Source organism: Dreissena polymorpha, chromosome 5, assembly GCF_020536995.1.
Source record: "Dreissena polymorpha isolate Duluth1 chromosome 5, UMN_Dpol_1.0, whole genome shotgun sequence".
In the NCBI taxonomy this organism is placed as follows: domain Eukaryota; kingdom Metazoa; phylum Mollusca; class Bivalvia; order Myida; family Dreissenidae; genus Dreissena; species Dreissena polymorpha.
The window spans coordinates 38,113,156-38,126,349 of NC_068359.1; the positions used below are offsets into that span (position 1 = coordinate 38,113,156).

Sequence of the window (13,194 nt, forward strand, 5' to 3'; positions counted from 1 at the left end):
AGCCATGGGTATTTCATTTCATACTTTAATGTATTAAATGACGATTGAACTACATGTACAACTTTCTTACAAGGCTCTGAGCATTCAGTTGACGATTTTGTGATTGACGGCCCTGGCATTACTTCTGTTGCTGTTACATTTTGCTGTGTATCGTCAGAGCCTGTCTGTTCAGGGTTACTCACGGCAGTAATTTCGGAAGATTCTGAGCATTTCGAAAACATCGATGACATCGTTACACATCCTTTAGTGTCTATTTATTGTGTTTTTTAAATGTAATATTTACTATTGTGCGAAGCCATGATTGAAAATAAGCGTCTACAGATATGGTTTAGAATGTGTATTGTGCGGCTCTATTTACTCTTGTATAATACGGAACAGTTGGAGCTTCATCGCTGAGAGTAAATTCATCCGGCAAATACAACAAAAAATCTGTGTCACTAAAGGCTTTATTGCGCCGCGAATGAAGGGAAGTCACTCTTTCGATAAAAATTATGTTTACTTTTTACGATTTTGGGAAAAAAAAATATTTTTTGGAATTAGGAAAAATTCAATCAAAATTCGATTGGGAACGGGTTCGTTTGCTTTGGGAATGCCTCCGTTTCCCGGAGGCGCAGACAGTGCTGAAAAAAATCTGTAACTCCATTATTATTATCTGACAAACAACATATTTCACTCACTATTTGTTAAACACAATATAAACTAGAAATGGCGCGGCAGCCCGGGTGTACTTTGTCCAGGGTTTTCCATGGAAATCCATGGAAAATATGAGGCTGGAGTATTCGGACTAAGTTTCCAGCCTTTTCCAGCGTCAATATTTAAAAAAAAGGGTGGAAAATTGTCCATGGTATGTGGAAATAGCCTGGAATAGTTTCCATGGTTTTCCAGGCTCCCTGGAATAATTACCATGGAACAATTTCCAGGGTTTTCCAGCCAGCATGGAATAAATACCGTCCGAATACTCCATGTAATCTGGAAAACCATGGAAAACCATGGATTAATTTCCAGGGTTTTCCAGATTACATGGAGTATTCGGACGGTATTTTTTCCATGCTGCCTGGAAAACCCTGGAAAATGTTCCAGGGTTTTTCGATGTTTAATATTCCATGGATGCCTGGTATAACATGGAAATTGTCCAGCGTTTACCATGGTCACTGAATAGAAAAAGAAATTTCTGGTCTAAAAACAATATTCATGTATTAAATGAATACAATACTTACAGCTTAAGTAAATCATAATTTAAGGTTAGATTAAAACAAAACAAAAAATCAACATAATGCCTTAGTTTTTTCGATGTATTATTTTGTTCACAATTCATCAAAATATAACATCAGATTACAAATTGTGTTACATTTATTTAACAAATTATTCAGATCAAACAAGTGTTGTTTAATACATGCTTACAAAGCCTCTAGGTCCATTATCATAAATCAGGCCCTTACATAACAGAACAGGCGCTACTTTAAAAGTTAAAAATTATAATGCAACCTTCACAACATGTATTCAAAGTAACAAAATACAAGCAAGTCAAGTAATATACAGTAACAATTCACGAACCCTGTACAAACGATATACAAGAAACAAAATGAAAAATTTAAGTTATTTTAGCTGCTTCATGTATGTCACAATATATGTAGCTGCCCATGAGCACAAGGATACTATTTTTATGTCCCCCACTATAGTAGTGGGGGACATATTGTTTTTGCCCTGTCTGTTGGTTGGTCTGTTGGTTGGTTGGTTGGTTGGTTGGTTTGCGCCAACTTTTAACATTTTGCAATAACTTTTGCTATATTGAATATAGCAACTATATATTTGGCAGGCATGTGTATCTCATGGAGCTGCACATTTTGAGTGGTGAAAGGTCAAGGTCATCCTTCAAGGTCAGAGGTCAAATATATGTGGCCCAAATCGCTTATTTTATGAATACTTTTGCAATATTGAAGATAGCAAGGTCAAGGTCATCCTTCTAGGTCAAATATATGGGTCAAAATTGCTCATGTAATGTAACTTCTGCAATATTGAAGCTAGCAATTTTATATTTGACATGCGTGTGTATCTTATGGAGCTGATCATTTTGAGTGGTGAAGGGTCAAGGTCAAGGTCATCCTTCAAGGTCAAACGTCATATAGGGGGACATTGTGTTTCACAAACACATCTTGTTCTCAGCTACTTTCACTTTAATGTAATTTAGGTGCTTAATTTCATTAAAATACTTTTATATAATTGTATTGTTCAAAGAAATTCAGAACATAATGCATGTACATGTATTACTTTCCAAGTGACAATTTAAAATGTAATGGCAAGTCTAAAACTTGTGTAGGCAGCTTAGTAAATTATAAGTACCCAGGTGGGATAAAATTACAGTTTTTAAAAACTTTTTAGTTAATTAGCTGGGCTTCAGTAGGTCGTGGATCTTTTATAGAACTTGTACTGCTGTTATACTGTACGGCTCCTGCATGATCTCTAAAAGAAAAACAAAGCAAACAATATTACAAGAAAGTCATAAGTTTTTTACATTCATCTGTAAAAGTAAATGTGCAGCAATCATATGATTGAATATCTATACTTCAATGCTCATTCATATTTTAATCTATTTTAGATATTTCATATCACTGCTCAATTTGGTACATCTGGCTTTTTTGTATTTGAGCGAACATTTACGATCCTAAGTAGTTAGCAATTATTTCTTTTCCATTTACTGAAATGTATTCTCTTAAAGTTTGCAAGCGGGCTTTAATCTACTTGCAAACAGGCAACCACACAGGAAAACTGAGACTTTCAAGTGAATAAATTGGTGATTTAACTTATATTTTTATATGACTCTCTTTTATTTTGAAATTTATATTGTTGTTTTCTTAAATGCCCCAAAACGGGGTACACTAGCATGTATCTGGAAACTCAAACATATATAGGAATTTTATATTCAGATATTGCTATATGAAAATTATGCTAATTTGCTAATTCATATAAAAATAACCTGTAATTGAAACTAGACCAAAATATTGGATACCAAAAAGACAAAATACTTTCAGGTGGTTAACACTAAATTACTTATATGAGCCCGGGGCATAACAATATTTACCATGAATTTGTGGCCATGTTAGTCCTCTTGGTAAATGCGCCAAAAGAGCCGCTTTGCTGTCTTGGGTTATTTCCCTGCCAAACTCTGCAGTATCTTCCATCAACTGGTCTGAGCTACAGTTAAAGCACATAATGAAAATGTATATAGAAAATAATTCAAGTATTGTTTTAAATATTTAGTAAAATGGTCTTTAAATGATAACTTACAATGAAGTTAATACATCACAAAGCATAGCATAACAAAATTTGTTGGTATGATTAGTACAAATTTATTATTGCTATAATTAGAATGATGTGTAATTCTATTGGTATGAAAATGCAAAGTGAAACCTAAAAAACAATGCTATTGGTTTAATTAATTGATTTATAAACATTAACAGCATTAATGAGCATTGAGTTCTCGTCATGCACAGCACATAACTCCCTTAGCCTTAGTTCCCTAGCCATGCATTATAAACTTCCGATACTACATTCAAGCTTTTTAATATCTCCACATAGGACTTCCTTTATCAAGCTGCAAACTGCACTTAGTGAAAATGTGTGTGACAGCTGCTTTTAAACTTCTATATTTGCCATACTTTTACCTAAAATGTCACATAAAAAAGGTCTACAATGATGACATAACAAGAATAAATTTAAAGGAATATTTAGAAATAATGAAAAGCACAAACCTTCAGTTGTTGTTCTATTCCTAGACAGACTTCTGAAACACTTGTATGCATCACTTTTTAACAACATTTCATGTCACTTTCCAAATGATATCCATACATTATTATTTTAAGAAATTCTTGTTAATGGAAAAACTCATTAACTCTACTGTTTGTGAAATTACATTAACTTCATTTTAACAACAAGTTTAACCTGCATATTTTCTCCACAATTTCAATCTAACAGGTAAACTTTCTGTATTTGAACTCAGCCAATCAGAAAAGGCTGTGATATTTTATAACCAATAGATTAGCCGCAGACATATCTGACTCACACACAGGCATCTCAGATAGTTTGTTAATTGCAAACCTGGACTGTAGTTAAATATTGAGTGTGTATACACCTTGAACAGGGTTAAGGAATTTAAACTTGTAGACATTGCTTTGAAAGTTACTACTATTACTTCTACTACTAATACTACTAGTACTACTACTACTACTACTACTACTTCTGCAAAATTACTACTACTATTACAACAGCCACAACAACAACAACAACAACAACAACTACTACTACTACTACTACTACTACTACTACTACTACTTCTACTACTACTACTACTACCACTACTTCTACTACTACTACTACTACTACTACTACTACTACTACTACTACTACTACTACTACTACTACTACTTCTGCTGCTACTACTGCTACTACTACTACTACTGCTTCAACTACTACTACTGCTTCAACTACTACTACTACTACTGCTACTGCTGCTGCTGCTGCTGCTACTCCTGCTGCTGCTGCTGCTACTACTACTGCTGCTACTGCTGCTGCTGCTACTACTACAACTCCTGCTGCAGCGACTACTACTACTTCTGCTGCTGCTGCTGTAACTACTACTACTACTACTACTACCACTACTAACTACTTCTACTACTACTACTACTACTACTACTACTACTACTACTACTACTACTACTACTACTACTACTACTACTACTACTACTACAACTACTACTGCTACTACTACTGCTACTGATGCTGCTGATGCTGCTACTGCTACTACTGCTGCTGCTGCTACTTCTACTACTACTACTTCTACTACTACTGCTGCTGCTGCTGCTAATGCTACTTCCTTAACTACTACTACTACTGCTGCTACTAGTATTGTTATTATTATTTAACTACTTTTGCTACCATTACTGCTACTATTCCTGTAAATGCTAAAACAACAACACAATAATAACTGCTACTACTGCTAATGTCACTTAAATTTGCACCAATAGTATAATTATCAGTAGTTTAACTGCTTGTACAACATATACAACAACCACTTTTACTTCTACTCCTACAACATATTCTACTGCCAGCACCAGCATTACTACTACTACTACTACTACTACTACTACTACTACTACTACTACTACTACTACTACTACTACTACTATAACTACTACTATTTCTGCCCAAACTATGCACATTGTTTTATGTTTTATTCATATGTTGTGCAAATTGTTGAACTCTGATTTACTTTGAATAAAATGTGTTGCATTTTTATAAGTTATTTTCTCCTCTTATAAAGTCTAAGTTTTTTCCAGGGTCAGCTGAAAATGTTAGAGTCTTTTCCATGCTTAAAAAATTCTATGTTCCACTTTCCATGCTATCTGGAAATATTTTCCATGGTTATCCAGCCTAAATCCAGCGTTTTCCATTCCTTTTCCATGCTTTTCCATCCAAGGCTGGAAAAAAAGTCCACGTTTCATGGACATTTCTAGAACAAAACCCTGGAAAACCCTGGAAACTGTTTCAAATTCCAGGGATTTCCATGGAATTCCATGTTATACCATGGATTTCCAGCCTAAGTTCCATGATTACCCTGGACAATGTACACCCGGGCAGAGGCCGACGCGTATCCCCACGCCGCATGTTTGACCCAAGGGCGCCCCAGGGTTGATCATGGGGCCATGCATAGTTGAGATTGACTGTATTGTCATAAGAGAAGTTCAGTATCAATTAGAAGTGAATGGGTGTAAAAATAAAGAAGTTATAGTAAAAGGCAATTTTGGGAGGGTGTGGCCTATGTGGGCGGGGTGCCCCAGGGTTGGTAATGGGGCCATGCATAGTTGAGATTGACCGTATTGTCATAAGAGAGGTTCAGTATCAATTTGAAGTGAATCAGTGTATTAATGAAGAAATTATAGTAAAAGGCAATTTTGGGCGGGTGTGGTCTATGTGGGCGTGGCGCCCCAGGGTTGGCAACGGGGCCATGCATAGTTGAGTTTGACCGTTTTGTCATAAGAGAGGTTCAGTATCAATTTGAAGTGAATCAGTGTAGAAATGAAGAAGTTAATGTAAAATAACCTAAATTTTTTTTATAGTAAATGGATTTTTTTGGTGGGTGTGGCCTATGTGGGCGGGCGCCCCAGGGTTGGGATTGGGGCCATGCATAGTTGAGATTGACCCTAATGTCATAACAAAAGTTCAGTATCAATTTGAAGTGAATCCGTGTAGAAATGAAAAAATTATAGTAAATGGAAATTTTTGGTGGGTGTGGCCTATGTGGGCGGGGCGCCCCAGGGTTGGGAATGGGGCCATGCATGGTTGAGATTGACCGTATTGTCATTGGTGAGGTCCAGTATCAATTTGAAGTGAATCGGTGTAGAAATAAAGAAGTAAATGTAAAATAACCTAAAACTAGAAATGGCGCGGCAGAGGCCGACGCGTATCCCCACGCCGCATGTTTGACCCAAGGGCGCCCCAGGGTTGATCATGGGGCCATGCATAGTTGAGATTGACTGTATTGTCATAAGAGAAGTTCAGTATCAATTAGAAGTGAATGGGTGTAAAAATAAAGAAGTTATAGTAAAAGGCAATTTTGGGAGGGTGTGGCCTATGTGGGCGGGGTGCCCCAGGGTTGGTAATGGGGCCATGCATAGTTGAGATTGACCGTATTGTCATAAGAGAGGTTCAGTATCAATTTGAAGTGAATCAGTGTATTAATGAAGAAATTATAGTAAAAGGCAATTTTGGGCGGGTGTGGTCTATGTGGGCGTGGCGCCCCAGGGTTGGCATAGTTGAGTTTGACCGTTTTGTCATAAGAGAGGTTCAGTATCAATTTGAAGTGAATCAGTGTAGAAATGAAGAAGTTAATGTAAAATAACCTAAATTTTTTTATAGTAAATGGATTTTTTTGGTGGGTGTGGCCTATGTGGGCGGGCGCCCCAGGGTTGGGATTGGGGCCATGCATAGTTGAGATTGACCCTAATGTCATAACAAAAGTTCAGTATCAATTTGAAGTGAATCCGTGTAGAAATGAAAAAATTATAGTAAATGGAAATTTTTGGTGGGTGTGGCCTATGTGGGCGGGGCGCCCCAGGGTTGGGAATGGGGCCATGCATGGTTGAGATTGACCGTATTGTCATAGGTGAGGTCCAGTATCAATTTGAAGTGAATCGGTGTAGAAATAAAGAAGTAAATGTAAAATAACCTAAAAAAATGAGTGATAATTTCTGACGCGGCCCCACCCCAACCCCTATAACTTTTGACCCAGGGGTCAGATCAAAATTCCAAATAGTGCACCGTCGCACATATGCTCATAGCTACCATGTGTGTAAATTTCAAGGTTCTAGTGCTTTTAGTGTAGGAGGAGATAGTGGCCAGGACGGACGGACGGACAGACAGACGGACGGACGGACGGCGGAGATCACCACAATATCCCCACCTTTTTTTCAAAAAGCGTGGGGATAAAAATGAGTGATAATTTCTGACGCGGCCCCACCCCAACCCCTATAACTTTTGACCCAGGGGTCAGATCAAAATTCCAAATAGTGCACCGTCGCACATATGCTCATAGCTACCATGTGTGTAAATTTCAAGGTTCTAGTGCTTTTAGTGTAGGAGGAGATAGTGGCCAGGACGGACGGACGGACAGACGGACGGACGGACGGCGGAGATCATCACAATATCCCCACCTTTTTTTCAAAAAGCGTGGGGATAATCATAAAGTACATATCAAGTTTAGTTATTGTCTAATGATTTTTAATGAAAGATATACCTTTTAAGTTTTAGGTGCACAAACTTACAGGTTTAGTCTTTAGAGGCTATAGTTTTTGCCTTTTCATGGAGACTACACTAGTCTGACATATTTGAGTTTGTTACCCTATTTGATATCTTTCAATTTTTGTCCAAAGCAAATGATTTATTGTTTAACAGGGCGAAGAATGCACAACATTCGAAATAAAATGGCATGAAAACATGATCATGATGATGAAGTTTCACATGATCAGATCCGGAATAACGATGAACTTACCTTCGTGTCTCCAGTAACTTTGTACGATTTTTTTGAAAACACTTCAATGAGATTATGAATTTCATCCTTAACCACAACGTCGGTAGATTCTTCTTTCATTGTAGTTATTATAATTCATAGATAATTGTTAGCCGAAATTGTAGTCTGCGTTTCTCTTCCGTGTAAACAAAGTCACATGTCCTGTGGATCGTTATGGTCACATACAAAAACGGCATATCAGCAAATTACCAACATCTGCACAGAGATTGGAGTGGAATTTGATTATTAATTAAATTAAAATTTTTGTATTATGAACCTAAACGTATACACTATTTTCAAATTAAAAAAGAAAATGGTCTTAGTTTGCATAGTATATGATTAAACAAAAAAGATTTGGATATATTTCTATGTGAGAGCTTCGAATGACAACTCTGCGTGGAGATTACAAAAAATGTTAAGTGTAGGACGAGCGCTTTAGGGAAATCCACTCGTCCTTTCAAGATTTCACTCGTCAATACGAGTGGACGAGTGGAATTTTTGTCCCATGTACATGAATGTTTAAAGGTACGTAACTCAGGGGGTTTTCTGCCTACTTTGGGAAAAGGAGTCTGACCAAATTGAGAATTTTTTATCGACAAAATTGCCCATTTTGGGAATTTTTGTTTCGTGAAACGGCTCATTTTTGGGAAAAAAAATGAATTAATCATGCTTAAATAAGTCTGTGGTTTAACAATTTTCTTTAAATAAAAACATGCAAAACAAACACTGCCCAAACACAAGTTACAGCAACATTTTTGGCCGAGCTAAAATAGAGCCATGGGTATTTCATTTCATACTTAAATGTATTAAATGACGATTGAACTACATGTACAACTTTCTTACAAGGCTCTGAGCATTCAGTTGACGATTTTGTGATTGACGGCCCTGGCATTACTTCTGTTGCTGTTACATTTTGCTGTGTATCGTCAGAGCCTGTCTGTTCAGGGTTACTCACGGCAGTAATTTCGGAAGATTCTGAGCATTTCGAAAACATCGATGACATCGTTACACATCCTTTAGTGTCTATTTATTGTGTTTTTTTAAATGTAATATTTACTATTGTGCGAAGCCATGATTGAAAATAAGCGTCTACAGATATGGTTTAGAATGTGTATTGTGCGGCTCTATTTACTCTTGTATAATACGGAACAGTTGGAGCTTCATCGCTGAGAGTAAATTCATCCGGCAAATACAACAAAAAATCTGTGTCACTAAAGGCTTTATTGCGCCGCGAATGAAGGGAAGTCACTCTTTCGATAAAAATTATGTTTACTTTTTACGATTTTGGGAAAAAAAAAATTTTTTGGAATTAGGAAAAATTCAATCAAAATTCGATTGGGAACGGGTTCGTTTGCTTTGGGAATGCCTCCGTTTCCCGGAGGCGCAGACAGTGCTGAAAAAAATCTGTAACTCCATTATTATTATTTGACAAACAACATATTTCACTCACTATTTGTTAAACACAATATAAATCATAAAGTACATATCAAGTTTAGTTATTGTCTAATGATTTTTAATGAAAGATATGCCTTTTAAGTTTTAGGTGCACAAACTTACAGGTTTAGTCTTTAGAGGCTATAGTTTTTGCCTTTTCATGGAGACTACACTAGTCTGACATATTTGAGTTTGTTACCCTATTTGATATCTTTCAATTTTTGTCCAAAGCAAATGATTTATTGTTTAACAGGGCGAAGAATGCACAACATTCGAAATAAAATGGCATGAAAACATGATCATGATGATGAAGTTTCACATGATCAGATCCGGAATAACGATGAACTTACCTTCGTGTCTCCAGTAACTTTGTACGATTTTTTTGAAAACACTTCAATGAGATTATGAATTTCATCCTTAACCACAACGTCGGTAGATTCTTCTTTCATTGTAGTTATTATAATTCATAGATAATTGTTAGCCGAAATTGTAGTCTGCGTTTCTCTTCCGTGTAAACAAAGTCACATGTCCTGTGGATCGTTATGGTCACATACAAAAACGGCATATCAGCAAATTACCAACATCTGCACAGAGATTGGAGTGGAATTTGATTATTAATTAAATTAAAATTTTTGTATTATGAACCTAAACGTATACACTATTTTCAAATTAAAAAAGAAAATGGTCTTAGTTTGCATAGTATATGATTAAACAAAAAAGATTTGGATATATTTCTATGTGAGAGCTTCGAATGACAACTCTGCGTGGAGATTACAAAAAATGTTAAGTGAGTTAACGTCACTTTCAACAGTCATGCTATTGGGCTAGTCTATGTCTGTCTGTCTGTCTGTCTGTCTGTCTGTCTGTCTGTCTGTCTGTCTGTCTGTCTGTCTGTCTGTCTGTCTGTCTGTCTGTCTGTCTGTCTGTCTGTCTGTCTGTCTGTCTGTCTGTCTGTCTGTCTGTCTGTCTGTCTGTCTGTCTGTCTGTCTTTCTTTCTGTCTGCCTGCCTGCATGCCTGCCTGCCTGCCTACCTGTCTGGCTGCCTGTGTCTGTCTGTCTGTCTGTCTGTCTGTCTAACTCCCCTTGCGGGTATTATTGACAGGTGCGCAGTCAGTGCCAGATAAAGTGTTAAAAGTGAGAAAGATAAAAGTATGATAGATTTATCATAATTATAAGGTGAAGTTATTTAAAGTTAAAAACGCAGTAAGTTATAAACGCAGTTAGAGTGTAAGTGTTTCGCAGTTTATGAAATTCTTCTGCGCATGACGCTGAATTAATTGAGAACCAGGAGTGTGTCCCAGCATTCATATGTTAGTTAATTACTAAACTCGAGAAAGTTGGAATGAATAGTAAAAATATAGCTGCAGTTTCCAGCTATTAGTTTTTACTGAAAGATATTGAAGTTTGTTGTTGCATTGTGTTGTGGGATGTGGGGGTGGGTGGGGGTGCGGAGAACCTGGAGGAAATGCCAGCTATTCGGTACAGTGGCCAGCATAAACACTCACATACTCACATGCCCCGCAAACGGGGAATGAACTCTCGTCGCCAAGTTTAAAAGTGCGTGTACCAACGAATGCGCTAACTGGACATCCTGCTTATCACTCGTATGTGTGCTTATCGCTCGGAATGCGTGTATTACAAGTTTATGAGGTTCTTCCGTGTCTGAGGCTGCACAATGTTTTAAAACGAAGCGTTTAAGTACTGTCATATTATTGATATACTAGTTCTAGACCCGCGAAATTTATGACGAAATTTGAATTATAGCTGTGGGGGTGCGGAGAACCTGGAGGAAATGCTAGCTATTCGGTACAGTGACCAGCATAAACACTCACATACTCACATGCCCCGCAAACGGGGAATGAACTCTCGTCGCCAAGTTTAGAAGTGCGTGTACCAACGAATGCGCTAACTGTACATCCTGCTTATCACTCGTATGTGTGCTTATCGCTCGGAATGCGTGTATTACAAGTTTATGAGGTTCTTCCGTGTCTGAGGCTGCACAATGTTTTAAAACGAAGCGTTTAAGTACTGTCATATTATTGATATAGTTCTAGACCCGCGAAATTTATGACGAAATTTGAATTATAGCTGAAATTTCCAGCTATGTAATTGTTACTAAAAAGTTTCAATTTTGTAGAAGTCTTGCCTTGTGGGGAAAGCCGATGTACCCTGGGACAAACCTGTCCGGTATGGTTACCACCAAACAAACTCACATGCTTCCGGGAACGGGAATGAACCTAGGTCGCCTATTTGAGAACCGCGTGTACCAATCATTCCACTTACCGACAGCCACACATATCGCGCAGATGACCCGAGTTCAATCTATATCTTGCCTAGAAGACACAAAGCGATTTGAATACCTCGACAAGCTAACACCAAGGTGGATTACATAGAGGATATTTGTTGGATTCGGTGGATTATCGATTTTAATTCACGAGTGATCATAGAAAATAATATTTTCACGAGTGGCGCAGCCACGAGTGAAAATATACATTTTATATGATCACGAGTGAATTAAAATCGATAATCCACCGAACCCAACAAATTTTCTTTTTATTTTATGCTTTTTTTCACAGTTTATATACATTGTTAAAGAGTTTAACTAAAGAATTACGTTGGGAAAATGACGTCATTTCGTCCAAAAAATGACGTCATTTAACATAAACAGTGAAAATTATCGATAATTCTCACTGATAATTTTCATTGTTTGAAACAGTGAAATTATCAGTTTTAATTCACTGATATTTCTCTATAAACCACCGGAAAGTATAAAATAAATATGCATATACTTCGGTGATTTTGGTGATATTTTGCTATTGTCCATAGCACATTACCCTGCTAAAGAGCTATTATCATGTGTGTAGTATTACCATGCAAGTTATTAGATGAATGATAAAATAAGCCATCTATAACGAGTCTTTCGGGTCGTAAAACACGATATAAACCTTGCGTGAGTATTGATGCACACAACATTACTATTTGTCATTGTTGTATCAGTTATACTTGATGTTTCATGAGAAAATTTTAACAAAACATTATTTTCACTTGTATATGCTTTGCATTGACCGTTCCAAGGCGGTTACCCCAGCTTTATTCATATTTTGTGTTTATGTTGGTTTGTATTGTGCTGTATTGTGCTGTTTTGTACTGTTTGGGCAATCGGTCACTTGCCTTAAATAAAGGACCAACTAATTGTTTTTAATGAAAATTCAATACTGCTCCAGCAGCTGGAGTTTTACTTCTTTATATTGTATATGCCACAAACTTGCAAACATGGGTTTTGGTCGTTAAACACAATTTCCGATGCGAGGTAGCGGACATTCACCCTGTTATTACAAAAGTGATATTATTCAAAGGGGGTGTAGAAATACCGAAATCCCCGTAATTACCGAAATCCCCAGAAATCCCCAATATTATTTATTACGGGGATTTTGGTATTTCTACACACCGTTATTGGGGAAGCCCCAATAACATACTAATCATTGCTAACAAGAAATTTATCAATCTTTATCATGGAAAGTACAACATAAAAAAACAGTTTGGTCATCGTCTGAAATACATTAACTTCTACAAGGAGGATTTTCATAAAACTGCATATTGCTAAAGATCTATAAAATACATTTATAAATTGTGTATTTTATAGGTCTTTGATATTGCACATTTACAAGTTGAGTATCGGCTTTATTAAAATCATATAA

General features: G+C 36.8%; 2 protein-coding genes across 4 annotated transcripts in view; both read right to left on the bottom strand.

Moving 5' to 3' along the window:
- LOC127881630 (myotubularin-related protein 14-like) overlaps positions 1–10,021 on the bottom strand; it is a 42,350-nt gene extending 32,329 nt beyond the window's left edge. The window contains exon 1 of one of the 2 annotated variants that reach the window (XM_052429703.1): positions 9,847–10,021. In XM_052429703.1, coding sequence (XP_052285663.1) covers positions 9,847–9,945 — 99 coding nt within the window. In that variant the 5' untranslated portion in view covers positions 9,946–10,021. Of the gene's footprint in view, positions 1–8,044; positions 8,220–9,846 lie in introns of those variants that run through there. The other variant, XM_052429702.1, reaches the window with a different exon arrangement.
- LOC127881652 (adiponectin receptor protein 1-like) overlaps positions 1–13,194 on the bottom strand; it is a 503,063-nt gene that overhangs the window by 37,327 nt on the left and 452,542 nt on the right. The gene's annotated exons all lie outside the window — the stretch shown is intronic.